Raw genomic sequence first — 24,062 nt, forward strand, 5'->3', positions numbered from 1 at the left:
CTCCACGTTGGGCCGCACGTGCCAGGGAGAATCGTTACCTAAGCCTACGTTACTCTGCCGTGGATAGCGAGTCGGTGATTTTCGAAGGGTATTTGGCGCCCAACTCTCGTGCAGTTGCCCCTAAAATTAATTTCCCCGGCAAACAGACTTCGTTTACGAGGGTCACGTTTTTCGCAGACTCTTTCCACGCAGACAATCGATTTCGCGCGTTCCACCGCGCATATATTCGTGCTCGTTACGTGACCAGCTTCGTCGAATAAGCGAAAATTTCACCCGCCCCACCCGGCGGCTCCTCTGTCCTCCGCTCAATTCCTCGTCCCTGGAATCGATGATTTTCCACTCGTGCCGATTGTAAATATTCTTTCCAGGGGATCGATACTCCCTTTGGTTGGCGTCGGCTAGCTCGCCGGGGTATTTATCGCGCGACCTAGTTCACATTCAGAAGCGAGTCCGCGCTCGTAATAATTCAGAAGGAGGTTTGGGCGTGAACGCGCGGCCGTATTACCAGATTCAAACGCGACCAGAAACGAACAGAGAGATATCGGGCCGGCTTGTCAACGCGTTATTTACGAGTCGTTGTAATGTATCGATTCGCGCCGGCCAGGATACGCGAAACCAGCGGCGTTTCCAGCGTGGCGTCGTGCCGACAGGAATACATACGTGCGGCCTTGTAGCCAGTCGGCCAGCACCGATAATAGATTTTCCAGGAGCCGAGCGCGAGCGGCGCTCTTGTTAAAGAAAAAGAAAAACCGTGCTCGACAGTTTCGAGCGGGGATGCATCTATCGTTTGTCCGCGTTACGAATTCGCTTTTTTTTTTGTCCTTGGTCGTTTGTACGTACCTCGGTGCCTGGTACAGAGAATCAAGCGTATCGATCGGCAGAGCAATGGAAAGGAGGCTTGGATCCCCGAAAGAAAAACACGGCAGTGAAGCGTGCTGCTCTCGGCTGGAATCGCTGCACGGCAAATCTCGCGCGCAAACAGCCACGTTGGAGGGCACTCATATTTGCGAGACACAAGAGGCGCAGGGAAATGGGAGTGGTTGAAAAATTTCGAGCCGTAGGGGACGACATCGGGGACGAAAGCGTCGCCTCGACGACGTCAGCTTGTCAGGAACATTTGCGCGCGTAAACAGAGAACACTCGAGGCCAGCCCCTTCGTGTCATGCCAGGTTTTCTCGAACGAGTTCAAAGCTTCGACCACTCGCCGTGAGAATTTCACGGGAAAATCGTCGGGGATGTTTGACGCGCGACGTTCAGCTTTAACGAATTCGTTTCGACGCGCCTTTGACCCTCGTTCTTTCGAAAGACGACGCTTGAATGTTCTCCTCCTCGGGCTGGCCCCGTCCTTTGGGCGGATCGCGGGTGTATCGCGAGGGTACACATCGCGGAGCACCGATCCTTTTTAATTCCAGAGAGAAGATAAAGAGGGGAGGGGCGACGTATCTCGAATTTATGCCACAGAAACTCGCAGCAACTCGCTAAACAGCGTGACTCTTTCCGCGTTCCACGCGAGCCACGAATATATTCCACGGAATTTGAGTGCGTTTTCCGACGGTTCTGGGGCTGGTAACGAGCAAACTTTCGCAATTCAAGTATCGCAGAGAACGCTTGTTTCCCATCGTAACTCGTACTCGGATTTTTTCGCCTCCCCTTTGTAAATTGGAGATTGTTTTAAATTTTCGTCCCGTGGTTATTGGAGCGCTCGATGGGAGGAGGGAGAGGGAAGTGGATCAACGACGGCGAAGACAGTAAAACGGAATTGAAGAGGACAGGTTACCCGAGGCACTTTCAAACACGCCGAGACGACTTTTCGGCTAGGATTGTCGGTCACGAGAGTGCGCCGCGCAAGTGAACGAGGTCCCTAGCGACAGTAGAGGCGCACCGTGTATATTCAGACACAACACCTACCCGGGAAAGTATGTACGGACAGTCGGTGCACTTATACGATGAAACATAGCAGATACTTTGCATGAAACTGGTGGAACACAACACTGGTGGATAGATTACCACGCTCTCCAATCAAGCACGAACGTTAGCAGATATCGAAGCAGTGCAGAGCCATGCGCGTAGCGTAAAACGTACGATTAATCTGATTGGAAACGTCGCGACGATGGAAGAGAGGCGACGATTGAAAGAACCGCGAAACGAAAGCAAAAGCGAAAGCAAGAGCAAAGGCACGATCGAAATCTGGGGGATTTCGAGACGAAACGGAGTTCCCGGCGGGTGGGAGAAAAGAGTGAGATAGGAGGCAGATATGACGAAGCAACAGTACCTGAATCAGTTCGCTGCTATGGGATGCAGATGTATGATGATGGGTACTTCGTGGCGCGACTGGCCAGCTTGGAGCCAGTCCCCGACCGCGATATTCGCACACGGATAAATAAACAAAAGGCGGGTTTACGCGACGGGACAGGCTGCAGCTCTGTTTAGTTGGACGGTGATGATTGGATCGATGGATCAATTGATCTTACAAGCAAAGGAAAAGACCGACGCGATAACCCGTCGCGATAGCAGTCGCGAGGAATCGACAAGAGCAGAGGCAAGTGAAGAGGCTAAGTAGTGCATGCTTGGCTTTCTAGCGGACATACCCAGTATGTCCATGACTTGGCCTCGTGGCTGCGCTCGTGATGCTGGCGACAGTAGTACTGGCGCCGTTTCGGTCGGACTTCACTTGCCAGCACCGACGTCGACCACCACCACTGCCGCCACCACTACCGCCACCACCAGCATCCTCCGTGTCCCCTATCAAGAACCGACTTCCCCACCAGCGGCTCCGGTGGGCGTGCTTCCGCGATGGTCGGAAGGGGTTCTCACCAGCGGAGAGAAGGGTAGAAAAATGTTGGTCTCCCCTCTGGAACTTCTGCAAACCCTCCCTCCGCATAGAATCGCAGAGAAGCGGGCTGCAACCCGCAGCCCGCACGCAATAGCGATATTTCGAGCGAACTTTCTGGAATCGACGCGATCGGCCCTCCTCGAGGAATCAGTCGACGCACTCGGACAGAGCGGCAGCCGTGCGCGCGCGGACCAATCCGCCCGGATAGGGATAGGGATAGGGTTCGTCGTTGCTCACCCTCGAGATAGATCGACTGCACTGGGTCAGGATAGAATGCCGCTGTAATTTTGGGGACGGTCTGCTCCTGGACCGAAGTACCGGACCGTGGATTCTTTCGGGAGGGCGCAAACCGATCGCCGCGCCGGTTGCAACGACGATGAACGGCAATCGGTCCGTGGAAAAATCAATTCCCATCGATCGCTCCCCGGCAAGTCCATCCAATCTGACTCGCTGCAGTGTTTGGAAAAGCCGGGGACAAAAAGCGGCCGATGAATGATAACCGTTCGCTTCCAGTGGCGTTCAATTCCGACTATTGTTTCCTTGGCGCGAGTGAATTGGATACGTAAGTCGCGATGAAATTTCATCGCGGGTGGACCAAGCCCAGAAGTGGCGGCCGATACGAGGCCGAAAGAGAAAGAAAGGGAGGAAGGGGCGATTCTTGCACTCAAGCGAAATTGCAATTAGTAAACGCGAAAGCGTCTTGGAACGCACGCATTCCGGCAACCCATTAAGGAATATTCTCGCGCGCGGGCCTCGCTTAATGAGCGATATAATTTATTGGCTGTACTTAGAAGCCGGTCTAGTTGCGGTTTGTAGTTAATAGAACCTGCGACCTCCGACCCATTAACGGCAGCAGGTCGAACGTAAGATGCCACCTTAGGACCGAAAGGACCCACGAACGGTGCCCTAGCTTTCCCGCTATTTCGACTGGCTTTATCGGTACGCGAACCCTCATCGAACTTGCCCTTTGCTACCCTCTCCCGACCTATTCCACTCCCTCCGTCTCGATTTCCTCGCTCATTGTCTGGCTTCTTGTTCATTGTCCGCCTCTATCGTAGCTTGTACCACTCGTATATCTCTTCCCTCCATCCCACCTCTCATCCTTCGCCTCCTCGCGCGACCCTCTTTGCCCCGCGCCCCTCCGCCGTTCTGCATAGGGTAGAAGCTTGATAGACACGAAGAGGAACACGCACCCTTCATCTCGCAGGCCTCGGGAACCGGAAGATTTATTGGGTTTTTCACGCACCTATCGGGAACGCCTCCACCCTTCCTCTCCTTCCTTTTATCGCCGTTCCAATAGGGCGGCGCTGCGTTATTTGCCAGCGAAACGAAGCTTCCCGTGACGAAAGGCAATCGGCGAGTCTTTCACTCGATAAATGATATAAAGTATAGACAAAGGATTCCCAGCGATCGATCTATCGTCGTTTCTATGTATGTAGATACCTCAGAGTTGATTACTCCCGTAATCCACGCGAGTACCTACTAGTGCTCCACGAGAGACAAGGCTGCGATCTACGCTGACGCCAAGGATCCACAGGGTCTCGCTAAACAGATACGATGCCTTGGAACAATACTGGAATGGACGGGACGGGACGAGGCGAGCCACTTAACGAAAAGAAAATCCCGGGACTCCTTATTCGCGATAAACCAGTCGAGCGTCACTGACTTATGGCGCGTAAGTCGGGCGACTGGAGAGGCCAGAGGAAAGAGGAAAGCAACCGAATCCATAAACATCGGCAATCCACTTCTCCAAGGGCTGGCCATCGAGAGAGTCCGAGACGATCTCTCACCTGTTTAAGGGAGTGCGCGGTAACGCGCTCGTGCGTGTTCGCCGTGTGTGCACGGGGTCTCGAGCTTGGCCATTGCCTTGATAAATACAAACGCTCGTTGAATAATGCATCGAACGTTCCGGCACTCGGGGGTAAACAAGTAACCCAACACCGTGGCCTGGCATCACCAGGATATCAGGCCATTCGCCTGAATCCTCTACTCCTGTTTTCGCCGATCTGACTTGTCGCCGGTCAACAATCGCGACTCCCATTCAAACTCAGGTGGCAGGGCGTTGCAAAAACCAAGTGTAAGGCACCTAGACTCTTATCGTTAGGTGGCGCAGAACCTAGAGCTTCTAGGCGTATATCGTTTCGACTGTACGTGGCTCCAATCCTACAATTACTTTGTGCGCTTTTAAGGGAATGAGGGAACGGCTGTTTCTCTATGCCAACGATCAAATATTACGGTACTTAAGACTCTGTATACCAGAACCCTATAATTCAGCAAGTTTAGATACTCGTCTTGACACCGAATAGCATTTTGACACCGATATCAGAGGAGACGACAAACGAGACACTGATAGAGGAGACAACCGTATCGGTATTATCTCGAGCGTCGATACTAAGCTGGCGTCGGGATCAATATCTCCAATGGCGCACTGTGGTAGCGATAAAATCAAATACGCGTGCACGAGAGAGCGAAACGATCCATCGACTGTCGCTTTAAATGCTCTTTGTTCCATTGCACTCATTAGCGCGAGACCGCGACAACGGTCACGCAATCTGCTCGACTTGTCACGGATCAATCCTTTTTATCGCGAGGATCCAGGTGCAACCGCGACGGCGACGGGTACGAGATAGTCTCGCGTCGCTCGTGGATATTAAGCCGTTTCGCTAACTGCGGACGTTAATAACGATAGACGCGTTGATGGAACACCGGTAATCCATGCTTCAGAATACTAAGCGGCACGGACGCGCGGACGTGCGCGGCTACGATGGACTCGTCCGGCTCTGTAAACACTTGGACGCAATCAACGCAAGATGGCTGCAATTACAGACGAATTCCGTCCAACGCGCGGCAAATATTTGCCGTAGCGGCAAAAGTACCAGGGGAGGAGCGCTTATTTTGGGATTTCGATCGACACCGCCACGGCTCCCTTAGTCGAACCAATTATCTTTAATTAGTGTTGACCGAACTATCAAGATCCACGCGACCGTGCAAACATCGGCTCATTATCGCAGTGACTCTACTCTATCCACGATCGAAACTCCACGTTCGAGAGACTTGCCTGAGATGCTCCGCGAATGGCTATTGAGCGCTTTTCGATAGTTCCCCGCGATTATCTGCGCGGTAAATGAATTTTCCGCTGAAAGTACAGCGCGAGAGGAGGAGCACACCCTGGGGAGGGACACTCCGTTTAATTACGGCTCGAATAGCCCCGTACGCCGTGTCCCCAGAATTTTTTCTCGCTGTGGATATCATCAGGTACACGGAGGAATCACGGGGTGCCGAAGACTCCTCGGTAATTCGGTTTAATATCCCTAGTCGGCGGGTCCAGGGCAGCACGAATTGTCGAGGATTGTCGTCGTCGCCGTGCTGGTCGGACTCCAGGCAGTCCTGCTGCCAATCATTATCTCGATGGTATGCAGACATACCACCACGTGCGAAACCGGGTATGCGAGGGCTTCCTGGGAGACGACGGCTAGGTCTACGAGGCTGGGTCGATGAGGGAATACGTCGAAGGGGCTGCGTCCGGGAATGAGAAGGGGCGACAAAGCCCCGGGACCACTATATTGGCATACCAACGGCCGGTGATATGGGAATACTTTAACAACAACTTTATAGTTTGGCGAGCACGGCTGAATTGAGACGATCGGGATGTTCTTTTACCGTCCCGTTCTCTCTAGCTGTTCCTCTCTTTTACATTGCCTTCCGATATCGCGCGCCGCTCTTCTCGGTCCTTAATATTCCGCAGGGGTGTACGGTGTACGGGGTGCTTCGTAACACGTGAGACCCAATTCGAGAGTGGATCCAGGATTTAACGGCGATAAAGCAGGTCCACGGGAATATTTGCTTACTCTTTGGGAGGAGTCTAGTTTCGTTTCTGGAGGGCACGGTCCCGGTTCCTCTGCCTTTAAGTATTCAGACGGACACTGCGCTCCTCCAGCAGCCGTAAAGTTGCACGGTTAGTGGCACTAATATCGGCGAATTAACTCTGAACGACGATCTACGCGACGCCGAGACGAGGAGAGCTTAACTCGAACGTATGACGGTGGATACGGTGTCCCGCGCTTTCTATTGTACACCGTCCTGGGAACTTGTATGAGAACGTATACTCGGCAATTCGGTCGTCGAGTTTGCAACGCCTCTGCAAATGGTATACACGTTACTCCGAAAGAATCCCATTAGTTTATATTCCCGTTAAATTGAGTCGTGATGCGCCCGACCGTTTCGCCTGATCGCTGTCGTTGCTCGCGACTTCGATATAAAACGAATTGAATCTGACTTTCTCTCGTACCGTGTAGGGGTTCCAATCGAATTAAGGAGGTCTTCCATTGCGTACCTTTCCAAGACATACATTTACACACACACACCTCCCTTCGATCGTCGTCTCGTTTCCTAGGGGGTTGACGATCGGCGATATTCGAATTTACGATGTTGCCTAGAAATTACGCAGGATTTGGCAAAGAACGGCGGCTCGGAAGATTTCGGGCGGACATGTTACATAAGGCTGATCCGTGGTACATGCACACGCAGAGTGGCCTTCGTGCAGTATAATCCAATTACTGATCAGCGATGCGCTACTTGGTCGGGTGGAGGAATTTGTTCTGTCGGTCATTTAATTTCACGTGAAGCGACCGATCGAGCGGTTCTCCGACTACATTGTGCCGGGATGATCCCCTTAAGGAGGGCTCAATCGTCCTCCTAATTGCCGATGCCTCTCTTTTTCTCGCTGGGACCTCGTTCGATGCAGCCCCGTTTCTCTTTTCCATCTTCGTTTCCTTTCTTCCCTCCTAGCCTTTTTCCATCTCGCGACCTGTCATTCCTCGCCGCGGATCGATTTAGCGGTGGCTGAATCGAGGACGCAGAAAAAAGTGAGAAGCAAAGAGCAGGAGCGAGGCGGGGGAGAGAAAGAGAGACAGGAAGGAGGTGGTTTCCGCGCTTACATACCCGATAGGAGGTCTTTTATCGAGGAATCGAAGGAGGTGAGGGCGGCTGCGGCGGAAAACGAGGGACAAAGGGAGAGCTTAAGAGGCGTGGGCAAGGAAAGAAAGGTACAGACAGAGGAATCAAGGTGGAAAGGTACATAGAGAGAAGCTCGGCCGCGGAAATTGTATGCTTGAGGAAGGAAGAGGGAAAATTTCGTGCGAGCAACCGGCACTGAACGGGCGAAAAAGAAGAAGGGACTAGCCGGGGGTAGCAACGAGACTGGAAGAGATAAAGCTCACGGATATTTAGAGAAGACTGGGGAGACTGGCTGGCTGGTTGGCTGGCGTCCGCCTTTTCTAACCGAAGATGGATAAACCAAGTGCCAAAGTGAAAAGCTGCTGGTCGAAGGAGAGCAGAGAAGAAGCTAAAGCAGAAGAAGAAAAAGAAGAAGGAGAGGAAGAAGAAGTCGAAGAGGAGAGGGAAGGGTAGCTTGCAGCGGAACTAACAGCAGCTTTGCGCTCGGGAATAGAATCGTGAAAGTCCACTCACGTGCGCGCAAACCACGCCACCGCCATTTTACTGTAAATCAGCCTTAAACCAGCCTGGGCAGCTTACAATCAAACGTACTTAGCCGGCCTTTCACGAGACGTATAAAGTGGCCGAAGACGAAAGCGGAATATATCCGCCCTGATCATAAAGCACGCGTATCCCACATCTCGCGTTTTTCCACTCGCTTCCCCTCGATCGCTCAGCTTCCTCGTCCAAGGGTAAGGCTTTTCTTCGCAATATGTCGCCAAAAAGGTGGCCAGCTCTCGATGGAAGTGGCCTTAAATGCGACGCCATACGTTAGTATTCGCTGAAACGCTCTTTTCCTCGATCCTCGGTTTATGGCAGCGCTCGAAAAATTCCAACGAGCCGTGTCGGCCGCGCGAATTTTCCATAGAGACCCGGCAGAATTATTACAGTCGCTCCCGGCCGATTCGATTGTCGGCTTCTTTCTTTCGCAGCAACGAACCGGAGGAATAGCGATTTTCAGTAGTAGATTTTTATGCCGCTCGGACGGTCTGGCATTTTTATCGCACGGTTTAACGGTTACGCGCGGCAGATAAAGTTTATTGCAACGACAAGAAAGTCTCGAACGGTTTATCGTCCACCGCCACCCACTCTGTTTCGATTCATGCCGGCGATAATGCGGACTCGTTGAAATTTGTATTCATAATTTGCGCCGTAGGCGACGCCCAATAAACTGTTCGTCCGCTGGAGGATTCGTAAATTAGCGGCGGAGGTTTATTGCGCCGTCGTAGGAAGTTGGATATCGGTGCGAGTCGCTTTTATACGGTCGAGAAACGTATCTCTGATTTACGCGCAATATAAACTCGCTATGAATTCACGAATCAGTGCGGCAGAATGGTGGTAGACCGATGGTAATGATTAACAACGGTACCATTAGACACGAGAGCGCAACGTGATTGATACGAGAAGAAAAAAATGTGTCGGAATATGTGGACGGTGGAAATTGCGGCACGGTACCTCCGGCAAGCAGTAATTACCTGGGGGTACAAATTCCTAATTATACGTTGGCGAATGTGACCACCAGAATTGCCTCATCCGCTTTGCATCCGCTTTCAAAGACATTTCCACGAGCGAGGCGACTCCGTGGCATTTAAAAGAGAAACAGAGAGCAAGGTTTTCCTTAATTATTCTCCTGTTTTTACAAAGCTTTATGCCTGTTTAACGAGGAAGCTGGGTGCCATCGGTACCTTCGGAATACTTTGCTGGCCTGGGCCATCGAAACGACCCGCAATCTCCAAATAAATTCCGAGGCTGACCGTTATGCAAGTTTAACGAGATTAATTTGCCCGCGTTATCGTGAATTTCCATATGACTTGCTCGCAGAAGGATTCGCCGGTCTAACACGATAAGCAGGATTAGAAGGGATCGTTCCGTGGGCTGTACAAGCTTAGGCAGAATACGTTAAAGGGTGCAATGATCCAGATTAGAAAGGTCTAATTGGTGCTCGGCCTAGTGGCGAATCCTGCCACTATTTTCAGCCTCGAATCGCAGAGTTTTTGCATAATAACGCGAGGAGCCAGTGGAAGGTTTCACCTTGGAGGGCATCGAGTTTCCTCCGTGCACGGGAATTACGATAAACACGCATCAAGTACGTAAAAATGTTAGCAGACACGGGGGTAGACGTCGTAATAACAGATTGTCGGTATCCATGTCGGAATGGACGTGGAAAGACAACGCGGATGCCAGCGATGGCCCCGAAAGATATGGAAATGGTTTTCCAGGGACGGCGGCGGCAAGAAAATTCGCAAGAAAAAGTCGTTAGGGGAGCGTGATAACGGAGCCAGACCCCGCAGCCTTGCAAACCTTCCCTCACGCCGGCAAGAAGGAAGGCCAGGAAATATGAGCAGGGGAACGTGCGCGTTCGCTCTCGGTATTCGAATTTCAGCGTCAACGCGAGAAATATCTGAGCGTTGTTCGCGAACGCACTTCAACGGGAAAGCGCTTTCCTCGCGAAGTCACGGGTTTAAGGGACGAGGAATCGAAATTTTTCTAACCGAACACACCAACAGTTACCGCGCTCGTGTCGCGGAAGCCGCAAGAAATATTCCATTTGCCGCCCCCTCGTTTCGCTTTCGTTTTTAATCGTCGCAGTTACTTGGACGCTTTGCGTTCAGCTCGCGGCCTGCACGTGGCACAAATTACGCGAGTAATTAGAGGGGCGGCAGGACGAGAACGTAGGGGAACGTGTTTTCCTTTTGCGCATTTGCGGTGACCAGCTTCGCCCCGCATCTAGGATCGATCGTCGCTACGGAATTTATGTAAATAATGAGTGCCCTGCCCTGTGGCGCCCTAGGCATTCCTTTTTAATGAATGGTCGAATGGGAAATTCCGTTTCAACTTGAAATGCATCGATACGCGTCCCTCCGAGCCGAACTATTCAGGGCATTTTCCATTCACCGCGCTACCTGTTCCTCTGAATGCATTACAGATTTCAAGTTGAATTCGAACGATGAGTCAGCAAGTGTTAGAGCAACCGTGTCATCCCCTGCTACGTCGAAAGTTGAATTACTTGCTGCGTGGAGAGGTTGAAAGCCTTTGCAGCGTTTCCGGGGAAATGTGAAAGTTGCTTGGTCCCGGTTAAATATTTATAAAATTGAGCCGCGACAATGGTCCCTCTTGGATGGAAGTTGAGGGAACTTTTCAAAGGGGTGTTTCCAAACTTTGCGAGCGCAATGAAATTCCGTGTACGGATTTGCAACGAGCTTCTCCGCCCGATGGCACAGCGCTTACGCGTTTGTGTTTCTTCCGGTAAAGAGGTGCACACACGCGCAGCGGTCAACGATGATAAATCGTTAGAGGGTAAATGCGTGTCGGTTGTTGGGCGTTTGGTTGCTCACGGAGCGCCGGTAAACAACGTAATCTTTCTCTTCCATTGACATCGGGAGACGAGGAGCAAAAAGTGTCGGAGATAAAGAGAAAATTGACGGGAAGCGATCGACGTCTGGACGTAGGTGGCGTTCTTGGAGACATTATCGTGACCGGGTATTACAAGATAAATAGTTTTCATCGGGCTGCATCGTAAATCTTGGGGTAAATCCCTGCTCGCCGTGGAGGAGGGCCCTTGATGCAATGGGGGATCTCTAATTCTATCGAACGTCCTCCAACGAGACAAAAAGCAGCGAGGCGAGGATCTTCCACAACTTTAACTGCTTTCGATGCCCGGACAGCGGAAGGACATTGAAAAAGCTCACCGCACGCAGACCGACCGAGTCGTCCGCTCGAGAATCGTCCAAGCTTAGACTTTGGACTCCCTTCGCGATAGTCGTCGCTTTCTTTCGCCTCTTTACGAGTCCCCGCTGGAAATTCCTAGATTTCTGGGGGGTGCTTGAACCGGAGCTCCGTCTAATAATCATCGAGCTCCGTTCCCCAATGGACGGACGGTCGAAAATCCCCGCGATAAAGACGGGCCGCTAGAAGCCCGGGTAACCCCGATTTACTAAGCACCGGCCCAGGCCGCGGAGGGGTTGCATGTGCAGGATTTTGGCCGGACGCCAGGCTACGGCACTGCGGATGTCGATGGTGACACGAGCTAGGGGTTGGCGGGGCTTCTCGTTCCCTTGGACGAGCCAGCAGCTCGCGCGAGACCCATCCAGAGACCGGAGACCCTCTTGCGCGCGTGCCATATTTGATTTTCGATACGGTGATATCGAGTGACCATTGATTGATTCGAGGCCCACGGTCCATTCGCTTCTTCTCGAAAATGAGAGTCAGCCAGGGTGCACTCGAAATTGCCGAATCGCTAAAGTTAGTTGGCACGGTGGGGGATTACATTGGGCGTGGCTTGAGCTTCGAAAGCTGCCAGAGGGATGAAAGTAGTCAATAGCTGTGGGAATATTAGCATCCAAGGGTTCTCGGACAACATCTCGCTCGCGAGCTTTTCAATTCACGGTGACGGGATTATCAGACATCAGTAACGAGCGGAACTTTTGCTCCAGCCTGATACCATCGTCCCCGAACGCGGGCGGCGGCCCGGCGGCCCGGCGGCCTCTATCCCCCCGAAAAACCGTTCTCCCGCGAGAAATATGTGTCGCTGAGCATTCGTCGTATTTTTTCATCTCGCTTTTACGAGCCCCGCAGGGATAGCTGCTCCCTGACCGAAACCCAATGCCACGCTTTCCTCGCAGCTCGGCCGCGCGCCCCACCAGCTGCCGTATCCAAACGCGTTTTGTACAGTCGTTAATTGCTAATCCAGTCCAACGACTGCGTTGCCGAGAGATTCGCTCGTTTCACGGGGACGCGAGTGTACGGGGCCCCCCGCAGTATTCGCTCACAGATTTCGCGTTCGTTACACGGCTGGTTGAGGGGCCACTCTTTCGCTTCTCTTTGACCCACTGAACTTTTCACCCTGCGGAGGATCTCCTCTGTTCCGCGGTGTCTTCGGGGCTCGGAAAGCGAGTAATCGGACCGAAGCTTTGTCCGGGGTTCGGTATTTACTGCGCGAGCACATTTGCTTGTGTTAACCACGGGAACGCATCGAACAGCTCTATTTGTTTTACAAGTATTTTGTCCTCGAAACGTGGGCTTAGTAGCCCCGCGTTCGCAGCTGACGCAGTGCTAGCTCACCCCTTTAAAGACACTTTAGACTTTCGTATCGAAATTTAAAGCAGCGAGGGAGTTAGCTGTTCTTGTGGTAAATCGTGGTTAAGTTACCGATTCTAAGGGGAAGTTGGTGGAACGAGTGCAGGATGAAACTTTGTCCCGTTTATTCCGCCTTTTATCCTGAGAGGATTACGGGCGGTCTTAGGACGAGATCCCTTTCAATGAGAATTACGTTAATTGCGATTATGCAAAATATTTGCTTGTTTGAAGGACCCGCGACGACGATTATACCGCCGGCATCGCGTCGCCACTGGTATCGTCTCAATGCCCCAGAAACAATGTAAACGTTAGATCGAGATGGAATCTCGTGTTCCAAGTTAAGCCGCGTCTGCGGTGGATATACTTTATTAAATTGCACACGCTGGCTAATATTTGCTCTGGTCCCGCGCAGGCGTGTCCTGTATTAAATCGAATTGTCGCGCGGGCTCCACCATCCGGAATGGAACGTGGTAAATTGCGGAGACGAATATCGTGGGCGCGCTACCCTTGGTCCACTTTCGCGCGACGATGCAGCTTCGGTGCACCATCGGCGGTATTATAACCAAACGAGCGAGTAACGAAAGAGTTACGAGTATTCTTTCGCGAGCCTCAGACTTTTCATCGGCCATTACGGTCCCTGAACGTCGACGCCGCGGTGTCCGAATGCAGCTTTCAAATTACATACATAGGTTTTTGCTCCACCTCCCTTCATGAATATGCACCAGCGTCTCATCGAAAAAGGAAACAGCCCGCTCTTTTGCATATGCATTCGAATATAATAATTTCTATGGCACTATTTGCCTGTCTGAAACCGCTGATCCTCTCGTTACCAGTATCGAGGCCTCTTCTAGAAATCCTTGCGTGCACAACGAAAGTTTAGATACTCTGTCGTTCGCGTTAGCAAACAATGCTCCGTAGACGTACGCTCGGTGTAGCGCAGTCACGCTGCAATCTCGCTAATTACTCAAATGTAAGCGCGGAACAAGATACGCTTAATTCCGCAACGCCGTTCGAAACGGGCCAAAGAAGTGGAACGGGGGTAGCTTGCTCTCGCTGCAACCAGAATTTAAAAGCGACAGCTAAATTCGGATAAATTGCGGTCGAATGGAAGCCAGAACCGAATTGCGACCCCAAGTATCCTCGCGAGCGAGGAATCTTTTTTCCTATGCCCCATTTCCTGCTCTCTCTTGGACCGTTTGTCTCTCTGCTTCTACGGAAGATTGCAATTTCTCCACGAATATCCGGGAGCACTGGTGGAAACTAGGCTTAACGCGTCCATTACACGGCGTGTTGAAAACTCTGCAAAGATATTTGCATCGTGTCACGAGATATCGCATCGTTCCCGATTGCAGAATAATTTTCGGCCCGTTTTGCGCGCCTCTGTTGCTCTCTTTCATCAATCCCCGCGCGTGACCTTTTCTCTTCGTGGCTCTGCTTTCTCCCCTGTCCTATTCTTTTGCTGTTTCTGTCAGTGGTGCTGTCCCGCGTCATCACATTCTCGAATTCCGGTGAAAAATGGTCGAGTGGTTGCGGAGAGGCAAGGACGTAGAAGAATTAGGAAAACGATGCACGGAACGTACGTACGTGGTCGAGCAAGAGAGGCACGCCCTCTTTCTGGCCAATTGATATCCGATTTGGATAATCGGCCGTTTATACCGACGAGAATCCGCAATTTCGAACGTGGCTCTTCTCGCGATCATCGGGGAAAACTTTCCAGCCCAAGGTTGGAATAACAATTTCGCGGGCTGGAAGGGGAGGTTCCGCTGTATCGTTGAAATTTCCATGACAAGGCGAGCTGATTTGCATGTTTCTGTTGCGCTACAAAGTGAGCCGCCTGTAATCGAGCCGATCCGCGATCGGGTCCCGGCCTCTTTTTCAAAAACGCGGGCAAACTGGCTGACCCGTTATCGCTCGATGGAAATTTCGTGAGCGTCCAAGATATTGAAACTCTGCTAAAATATTCCACCGAGATACCGCGAGGTACTTAAAGTTTCTCCGGTCGTAATTGGAGTCTCGAACTTTTTCTGTCCGTAAACGTGCAAGCTAAACCGCCACAACGTGCTTGTTTTCCGCCCACTTGGGAATCCCGGGAAAAACAGCGCCGTCGCGCCCTGGTGGATGCTACTCTTACGTTCCAGTAATCTTGCCATGGAGACACCAGCGATCCGTGAACATCGCGGTATCTCAGGAGCATACGTAACAAGTCGTCCGGCTAGATTCGAGGACCACGCGTTCTCCGCTTTCCAATTTCCCGAGCCACTTGCGCCGCAACTTGAGCGGCCACGCGGAATTGCGTGGAAATAAAAAATCAGCGCGGTCGGTGGAGCCAGTCGACTGGCCGAGGAGGCGCCCTGCTTATCTCCGCGACGCCAGGCACCCAGACACAATAACGAATCTTTCACACTCGAACCGATACAATCCTATCGGGTGTCTAACGGAGGCCGGCGACTCGGCGCCTCGACGCCCTCGACACCCTCGACGCCGCTACATTTACTCCTGGAGGCCAGGCCGCTTAACGTATTACCGCGGCTACGGGGTAAATATGTCTGCTTCGCGGCGTATCTGGCGGCGTGTTGGCGCGTTCGCCCCACATTTCGTTACGGTCGCGTTAAAGCGATTCCGTCCATTCCTGCGGAAACGCGATAGGCCACAGGATACGCGAGCTTGTGCATGTTCGCGAACGCGTCGTTGCTCATCTAACGAAAGTTGTATACTTTCTCATCCACCGAGCGGCTGGCCAGGAGATAGCTCGGCGGCGGTGCGACAAAGGTAACGAGATTTACTGCTCGGAAAAGAGCAGATACGGTGTTTAGAAGCGCGTTGCCTGTCGAGCAGAATTGAAATGGTAGCGAGAGCCACCTCGGAGCCAGCATCATTATGCCATCCCATTTGAAGGAGAAGCGGTTGGAGCGATTGTTCGATAAGTGGGGAAATTTTAAGGAATCGGTTCGACAGCGGCGCGAGTAGCTGGGTCGATTAAGAAACACTTTGCAGGCATTACGGGACGAGCAGCAGCAGCACCGCAGCGTGCATGTTTCGCGAGTCGCTGTTTAGTCGACGTTCTTTGGCACGAAGAATCGAAGATGACGAAGTGCTCTTAGCTCGATCGACTTGGACCAGCATTGTCATCGTAAGAACAAGGCGCAAGGCCGCAGTCCCTGAATGGACTGAATCGTTGGCGCATCAGCCTCCGCGTTTCCGCCCCCGTTACTTTAACAACCTCGCTTTTGTTCGAATCACGCTGCGCTTCTTGGCGAATTTGCTCGGCTAATCGCGTCGCCTCGGTGAGTAGACTTTCAGGCTACGTTCGGACAGCAGTGGAGAAACGAAGGTCCCCGCGAAGACAGCGCGCAGAGAATTCAATCCGGGGACGAATCCTCTGGCAGCATGGAGAACGTGTAACGACAGAGCCCAGGTGTCTCCTTTTTCCATCTACTATTCCCGGTGTTTTCGACCGCCGCGGCGGGGGAACGAACGTCGGAGGAATTCCTTCGTCGAAATTGTTTTTGCCTGCAGCGAGCTAGATAGACTGGCGAACGGGTTGTTCCAGGGCTTTAGGGCATCAGCTTTTATGTCGTCGGTTTCAAGTTCCGGTGGAAATTGGAAAATTCGATTCTGAGACCCGGCGAACGGATTATTTTATGACCCGCCCTCGCGTAAACTGAAAATATCGTGGCTTTCCGCGAGGAATAAGGAGTCGGAGGAAGCCTCGCGACCTCCGTTCCTCCCCGATTCGGCCGATCCGAACGCGAACCGCTTTAGATCCCTCTCCCTCGAGAAGAATTTGAATTTATTAGCTCGTACAACGGGAAAGTTGCGTCGACTGTTAACGCTGGTAAGACAATTAACGACGGAGGCAGAAAGTGACAATCGGCGCAGCACTTTATCCAAACAACGACACGCACCTAGGGAGCAGGACTGTGCATTTTCGATTGTTGTCTCGACGACAAAGCGATCGCGGCCCGTAGTCGACGGCCAGGAAGACAATGGTCGCTGACGGACTACAATGCGCGAGAAATTATGCACCATGAACGAACACGAAGACGCGAGCCGTGAGCTGTGAGCCGCTCAATCACAGACAAAACGTCTCCGGTATTCATCGGATGTCGTGCCCCACGATCTACCAATTACGCGATTCCCTTCGCCACGGTAAACTGTCGAAAGTCGAAGCTAACGAAGACGAGAGCAATTTAATTACTCTCCAGTTTGCTTCCTCGACTCAGCCACCCTCTCCCTATCCCCTTATACTCCGGCAAGACCTTGTTTTTCAATTTAGTTTAATTTATCCGAGCCCGGGGTTCGACTTGGCCGCGTTAGGAGTTAAAGGGTTCCCACGACCGGTCGGGACTTGCGCAGAGGTAGATAGGATGCATGAAATTTGATTACTTTCATAGGCGTTGATGTCGCTCGTAGTTTCCCCCCCCCTCCTCGCGCCTAGGACGCGAAATACGCGTGATTAAACGATTCGCGAGGCGGCTGGCTCGCGTAAATTCAATTCGCGAGACACGCTGCGAGCGCGTCCGTTCATCAGCGATCCAAGGAGTTGGTCGAAAGTTAGGTGAGTTCTGGCTGGCAAGACGGCCGGGTGGAAGTAAGTCGGGGCTGACAGCGCCGTGAAAACGGAGGCGGGGCGCGTAGTATCGTACACGGAAACCAGGTTTGCCGGGGTTAATTGTATAAATTTACAATGAATTAGCGCCTCGAAGCTGGGAGCAGCCTGGCCGCGGGATTTAGCAACTTTCCTAACGATATCTTATGGGTCACGCTGTTCGACGTCAGAGCCGCGCGACACACCTCGCTGAATATTAGGTAACTAAACCGGGCCGGGTAATTAATAAAAGTTCGAGGAGGCTAGCGGAGTTTGCGGGAAACAATGCCCGTCGTTCTCGCAGCGGGGCTTCCTGCTCGCCGCACGGAAATCGTGCCCGAGGGTGAAGTTTTTTCGTTGCCGTTGCAAAAGTTCGAAGGTTGAATCGCCATCGGGAGAAACGGGGGAGCGACGCGAATTTGCCAGAGTGGCCGCCATTTTTCCAGGGAAACGGCGCTTATCGCGAGCCCCATTATTCTTCCCCTTGGTTGCAAATACATACACGCTCGTTGCCGCTGTAAACTCGCCGCTACGAGCCTCGAGTCTTCTCGTTCGTTAAACGCGAGCGATGCGCGTAGATTATTACCGATAAATAAAATCGTTACGATCGATTCGGAATCTCCGGCTTGGTATTTCGCTGGCGATCCGATCCCGCTCGTTCCATGGTGTCGGCGATTTATACGCGTCCCGTATGCACCGATAGCGCATGATGCATGCACTCGGAGAAACTGCCTTAAACCGCCGCGTAAGATATACGTTTATTCGAGGCCGGATCTCATAAATCTCGCGCTTGTAAATGCGCTCGTTCGGGCCGTGGCACAATGCTCGGTTATCATTCAATTAAACGGTACGAAACGGTACGAAACAGTATGAAACGCGAGCTGGCAATTACGATACGCTCGCTACGAAGCGAATCGTGGCTGCTCGAAATCACCGGGCCAGCACTTCTCCGGCCGGTTTCGATGCAATTTATCTCGAACATTCGGGGTGAAAAAAGCGCGCCGTGTTTAATACGGTTATTCGGGCCGTTGCTTTCGTATGAAAATAGAGCAGCCAACGTTCGGGAATCTTGGATCACGGTCGCCTGATTATTTCCAACCCTTTGTCGGGGTTTGTTTAACGAGCACAGTTTAGAGGCGCCTGGAAATCCTTCTAAGATCGGGAAAAGGTGGGGACAGCTGTCGGGGACATGGACAGGATCCCGCGGAACTATCGACCCCTCGCAAAAGTTCGCGAATAAAGAAGCAGAGGAGGGAAGACGAACGAGGTGCTATAATGCGAGTTCGGCGAGGCGATAAAGCTGAACTGCAGTTTGTCTCGACCCTCTGGAATATCGGCAACCCACTAACCTTTCGGTCAGAAAGTTTGCCAGCGGATGGAACCGCACCAGTTATATTAGCCAATTAGAGAATTAAATCTCCGCGATCCATCGGCCATGATCGGCGGGACAGCCACTGCACCCGCTCCCCTAGGTAAAAACCGCCACGTCGATCCGTAACTCGGTAACATCTCGTTCGAGTCGTGTGTTCCGCGTAAGAAGCTCGAGTTAGGTTAAAGGGCCGCGCCGAAATTGCATTCTGCTGGATTACAGAACCTCTAGCCAGATCTGGCGAAGCACCCTCAAACTTTACACCGGAACTTCCCTTCGATTTCCACCGAACCCCCTCAATCTTGGCGGCCAAGTTCATCCGATTATTGTTCAAGGAATTAATTCACCACGGGGGATTCGTGCTTTATTGAAACGCGAACGGACTTCGGATTTAAGCAAATTCTCATTACGTTTAGTCGAGCTCAGGATTCCTGTCCCCGTAAACTTGATACTCCGAGGGAGTATCTTTCACTGATCTTGCCACCACGATTTGTCATCCCATTCGAAAACGGAAGACAGATTCTCGAGCGAGAACGCTGCAATCACGTACCCGGTTGGTGCGAGGGGAGGCTCTTTAAAGCAGATTAAAGTCTAGGTCGCGAGATCGTGCACACATGATCCAACAGCGGAACAAGCTCGCTAATGCGTAATCCGAATTAATAACACCCCGGCGTGTTTAAGCTCGATCGGAACATCTCTCGAGTCGCACGGCTGATAAATGCATTTATCGTATCCGCGCTCTACATTGTGCACACGGACCGTGAAACAGCTATAAATGTCACGAAACAGCACGCGCGCTGCTCCGATAATTGTTGGGGAATTCCGAGCGGGAGCGTCTTATTTGATTGACAATTGCGGCTAGAAGTTCGCAGTATAACGTGGCCGCGGAACAGCCAATGGAAAAATAATGTCCACTCGACCAGTAGAACCAGGAATTCTCCTCAATTGACCCAGATAGCCGTCGCGTTTCAACAGCGTTGTAAATAATCATAGGGCGTACACGCAGCCGTAAAAGTTTTACTGCCTCGCTGCCGCCACGGTTGCATTTAACGCCTGCACGCGTGAGAATAAAGTAAAACGTGGCAGCAAACGTCTACAGTCGTTTCCAAACAGCCTGTCATCCCTCTGGAACCCTCGCGCCTCCCTTTCCGACCGCGAAACCAAGCGACATTTCCCCCGAATTAATAACCGTCCGGGGCTTTTAACGCGAGGCGATTTTTCTTGCGAGGAATGAATTTCAGCGTAATCTCGGGAAATTTTACTACTGCGAACGGGGCTCTGTTGGACACGGGCCAAACGCTCCCCACTTTTTCCTGTCCTTTCACGCTATCGCACATTCCCCCGTTTCATTTTCGCGAAATTCCTGCCCTCAATTCCGCCCGGCGTGTTTGCGTATTTTTTTCCCCCTGTCCGCGCGTGTACGTTATTAAAATCAGGACCGCGTGCACTCTGTGGCCGTTTAGTCTGCCTGGCGAATCGACGGTGACGGTGCCCGTTTAGCTGGAGGCGACCTGGTAACACGGTGTGGATCACCAGGCTCAAGTACGCAATCGTGTCTCCCGTTCATTCGCACATCGAACACGAACAAGTACATAAGTAGCGTGGTCGTTTCGCACAGTTTTTTCAAGGGGCGAAGGATCTTTGGGCGCGAGCCAGCTAGTCCACTTCCTCTTCCACCGCGCTGCCAACTTCCTTCTTCCCAAGCCACGGATCCCCCCTTTATCTACCCGCTCCACGCTCAGCTTTTGTTCTCGCGTAAAGGGAAACCGTTGCGGAAAGGAAACGAAGACGAAAAGTTCCGATTTCGCCGAGTTCCCTTCGCCGCAAACCGGGAGAACCGCGGTTGCGTTCAGACCACCGTAAAAATTTATATTCCGATGAGTCAAACCGACCGATTTCAACAGCGGCACTTCAAAAGGAACATTTTACGCAACAGAGCTCTTAACTTGCGTCAAGTTCGACGTTCCGATGCGGAGCAGCCAAGTTTCTACTCCGTTTCACCAGGAAATGAAGAAGAGGAGAGAATCTCGACAACCGTGAATGGTTTGTTTTCGAAAGGCCTTCCCTCTGTATCGAAAACTTTCCCATTTTTCCTCCGGTTGCGGTTGTACTCCGTTTTTCGAATTCACCGACTAACACGGAATTTTTTCCACCTTGGCCGTAATACGCTCGCGAAACTTGAAGGCGGGAAACGGATATCCAACGAGGTAGCTTCCTATTGAAGCCAGAACTTTGATTTCCCGACGAATCCCGTCTCCTGCCAGCTTCCACCATCGATCTATCGACTATTCCTCCGTTGCTTTCCACTATCTTTTCTTTACACATAGAAGCCTGAACTTTGATTCTTCGATATTGAAATTGCCCCCGTTATGAACAATAAGAATCGCTATTCCTTTCCTCGTTTCGACATTCGCGTTCTGCGCGCTTCAAATCCTTTGTAACCTATGGCTATAAATTGGGGAAAGCAATCCTCTTTGCTTGGAAAACTTGAAAAGCTCCTGAATTGCAAGCTTCTCTTTGGAAATCCTCGTCGCGGTGGAAGCGCCCCTAAACATATGTAAATTAAAGAAAGGCATAACGTGCGCCGCCGTGGTCGAGTCGGGGGCCATTATGCGAGATTAAATTGGAATTCGCGTTACGATCATCCCGCGGGACGCGCTCGAGCGACACGCACGCACCACAGGGGCCACGGAAAATTACGGCACCGCGGAACGTGTGTAAACGCGTGCGCCAACCGGGAGGCGAACAATACCGCAGACGGAAAAATGCGAGATCGCGATGACGAGGCTGCAGTTTTTGAAAGAGCGGCGACGATTCGATGGCTCGTAATCAGCGCGCAGCGGCGCGACCTAGGGCGTCCGGAGACTTTTTTCCAGGGGGTGGGGCAAAGAAAAACATAACCCTCTTGCTTTTTAAAGCACCAATTTAATTAAAATTTTAAAACGGAAATTTAAAAATATTCCCTTTTTTTCGTATAAACTTAATAAAGATCAGTTTTGAAAAGTAAGCGATTTTTTTCTCAGAAAGTTGCAACCCCCACTCCCCTCCGAACGCCCATGGGCGCGGCACCGATCGGATTGTTCCTCGCGGGAAAAGACACGCGAAACGGAACGGACGCGGAAATTAAACGACGCAAAACGGATTCGAGAATGTCTTTGCGTGAGTATCTCTGGCCTGGCCTCAGGTACGCTTGAATTATTCAGCAGGCAATCGAAGGGAGTCCAGCTGGAGAGAGAAACGGAAAGAGGGGAGGCAAGCTGTTTTTCATTATTCATTTTACGTTTCGTACTTCCGTGTTTCGTGTTTTATCGTGAATCATTACCGTAATACTCGGCTAGAGCGGTAATAATTAATTTGACGCCGGGTTAAAGAGAAAAGAGGCGATGTCGGCGGAGGAACGTGGCTTTCCATCCGACTTTACGAAGGATGTAAAATGATAAAAATTATTAAAACAGATACCTATTCATTGTTTCTCAGGAGTTATTCGCCGATGAAAAAGTTTAGCTTCTGTACACACAGTACCAAAGTGAAATCGAAGGAAAGAGAAGAGAAGTCGCGTACACGCAACGGTTTAATAGATGCAAATTTACCGCTGCGCGTATTTTTCTCCATTTCCGAGGCAGTGGTCGCGGGAAATTGTTTTTCCTTTTCGAGAGGCCGAGCTAGACGGAAAGTTCCCTTCTGGAACGATCACGGTGGCGTTGCTCCGCGATAATTACCCAAGTATTATATGTATGGCCGGCGTGAGAGCTAGTCCATAAGTCATCGTTAATTACGACGTTATTGTCCGAGTGATTTATCGCGTGTTTCGTTGAGCTTGCAGTCGCTGTGCACACGGGCGTTATCGGCTAACGACTTTTCTGTTTCTTGCGTCGTGATTTAGACATCGGCGTAAATTGATCTGCGATATGTAACAGTATTTCATCGCAGCGGCTGACAGGCTGATTTGTCATAGCCGCTTCGAGTCAGTTTCTGTATATGTACCTGAGACAGAGTTGATAGGGTTTAGAATACCGCAGCGCACAGTGGAACGATTTCAAATAGATAGACCAGACGAGCGTAGAGACGGTAGAATGCTCTGTCAGTCGTGCGCGGCCGAGTAGAATGGTCCGTAATAGATCAGACAAATCTAGGTTGGCGAACCGCGCGCAGGCCAGTAGAACAAACCGTGCTACGGCAGACCAGCTCGCGAGCCAGAGCAGATCGGCCAGTGTCAGCCACGAGTGGTATAACCCGCAATTTCTCCGGCACCGTAGAAATTTCAATCGCAGAAGGGTTCCCTCAGCTCGCAGCGAAAGATTTATAGAAGCGATAGCACGGCACAACGGCGCCTGTTCCTTTCCCGATAATTAAGTTCCTGCTACGTGTAATTACACATAATTATGCAGGTGTAACGAATACCAGCGGCGGAATCACATTAGCATCGGCATAGGCTCGCTGAGAATTACTTTGCATTACACGTATAGGTACGCGGCGAGATATACACCATAAGTCATCATTAATTACAGTGCTATTGGCGTGATTTATCGCGTGGTTGGTTAGTCGGAATTACGATTACGCGTGTTGCTGCAAGAGGGCTGCGTGTTTAGAGGGTCCCCTAATGTAGGTTAATGTCCGGCTTATGTCACCCTTCCGTTCCACCCTTTGTCTGAGGCGGCCGCGGGTTTGCATTGCCAAAGAAACCGTTTCTCGTTCAATTCGCTTTCAAGTTCCCCTCGGTGTTCGTGGCAGACGATCGAGACCGGGCTACTTTATTCGGCGAGACCGCGAGCAAAGCTTAACCAGATTCCCCTTGTTTTCTCGAAGGAAACGGAATATTTACGGAACGATCCTCTTATCTCCTCCCTCTTATTTACCGTTCCTCCAATTTCCCCCGATATCTGCCTATTCTAAATTCCTCGAACGACATTTATCGGCTCGGTAGACCGCGCCACATCCGACTGTTCTCTTGGAAAGCCGCTCTCGGGACCAACCGGGGCTCCCATATTTTATATCAACGGAGACAAGTCAGCAGCCGCCCACGCGTCTTGTTTCGCCCACGAGGCTCGTGAATGGTCGGGACTCCGAGTCGCCTTTTATTAACCATGCTCCCCTTTCGTCGATCGGTCACCGACATCGTGAATAGCCAGCCATCGACAGCGTTTCGCAGGGGGTGGCCCGCAAATTTGTTGGCCCTCGCGAAAGGTGTCCGATCGGGGCCA

At 51.6% G+C, this 24,062-nt stretch overlaps 1 protein-coding gene and 1 long non-coding RNA gene across 7 annotated transcripts in view; one reads left to right on the forward strand and one right to left on the reverse strand.

Annotated features, from left to right (window-relative positions):
* The window catches only part of LOC143373724 (uncharacterized), a 79,247-nt gene that overhangs the window by 47,887 nt on the left and 7,298 nt on the right, over positions 1–24,062 (forward strand). The window lies entirely within an intron of this gene.
* The window catches only part of Cpx (synaptic transmission protein complexin), a 182,698-nt gene that overhangs the window by 38,045 nt on the left and 120,591 nt on the right, over positions 1–24,062 (reverse strand). The window contains exon 1 of one of the 4 annotated variants that reach the window (XM_076821216.1): positions 2,589–2,722. The exons of the other annotated variants lie outside the window; for them this stretch is intronic. Within the exon in view, the coding sequence (XP_076677331.1) occupies positions 2,589–2,601 (13 nt within the window). The 5' untranslated portion in view covers positions 2,602–2,722. Of the gene's footprint in view, positions 1–2,588; positions 2,723–24,062 lie in introns of those variants that run through there. 4 annotated transcript variants of the gene reach the window in all.

This window comes from Andrena cerasifolii, chromosome 10 (genome assembly GCF_050908995.1).
Source record: "Andrena cerasifolii isolate SP2316 chromosome 10, iyAndCera1_principal, whole genome shotgun sequence".
Taxonomy (NCBI): Eukaryota; Metazoa; Arthropoda; class Insecta; order Hymenoptera; family Andrenidae; genus Andrena; species Andrena cerasifolii.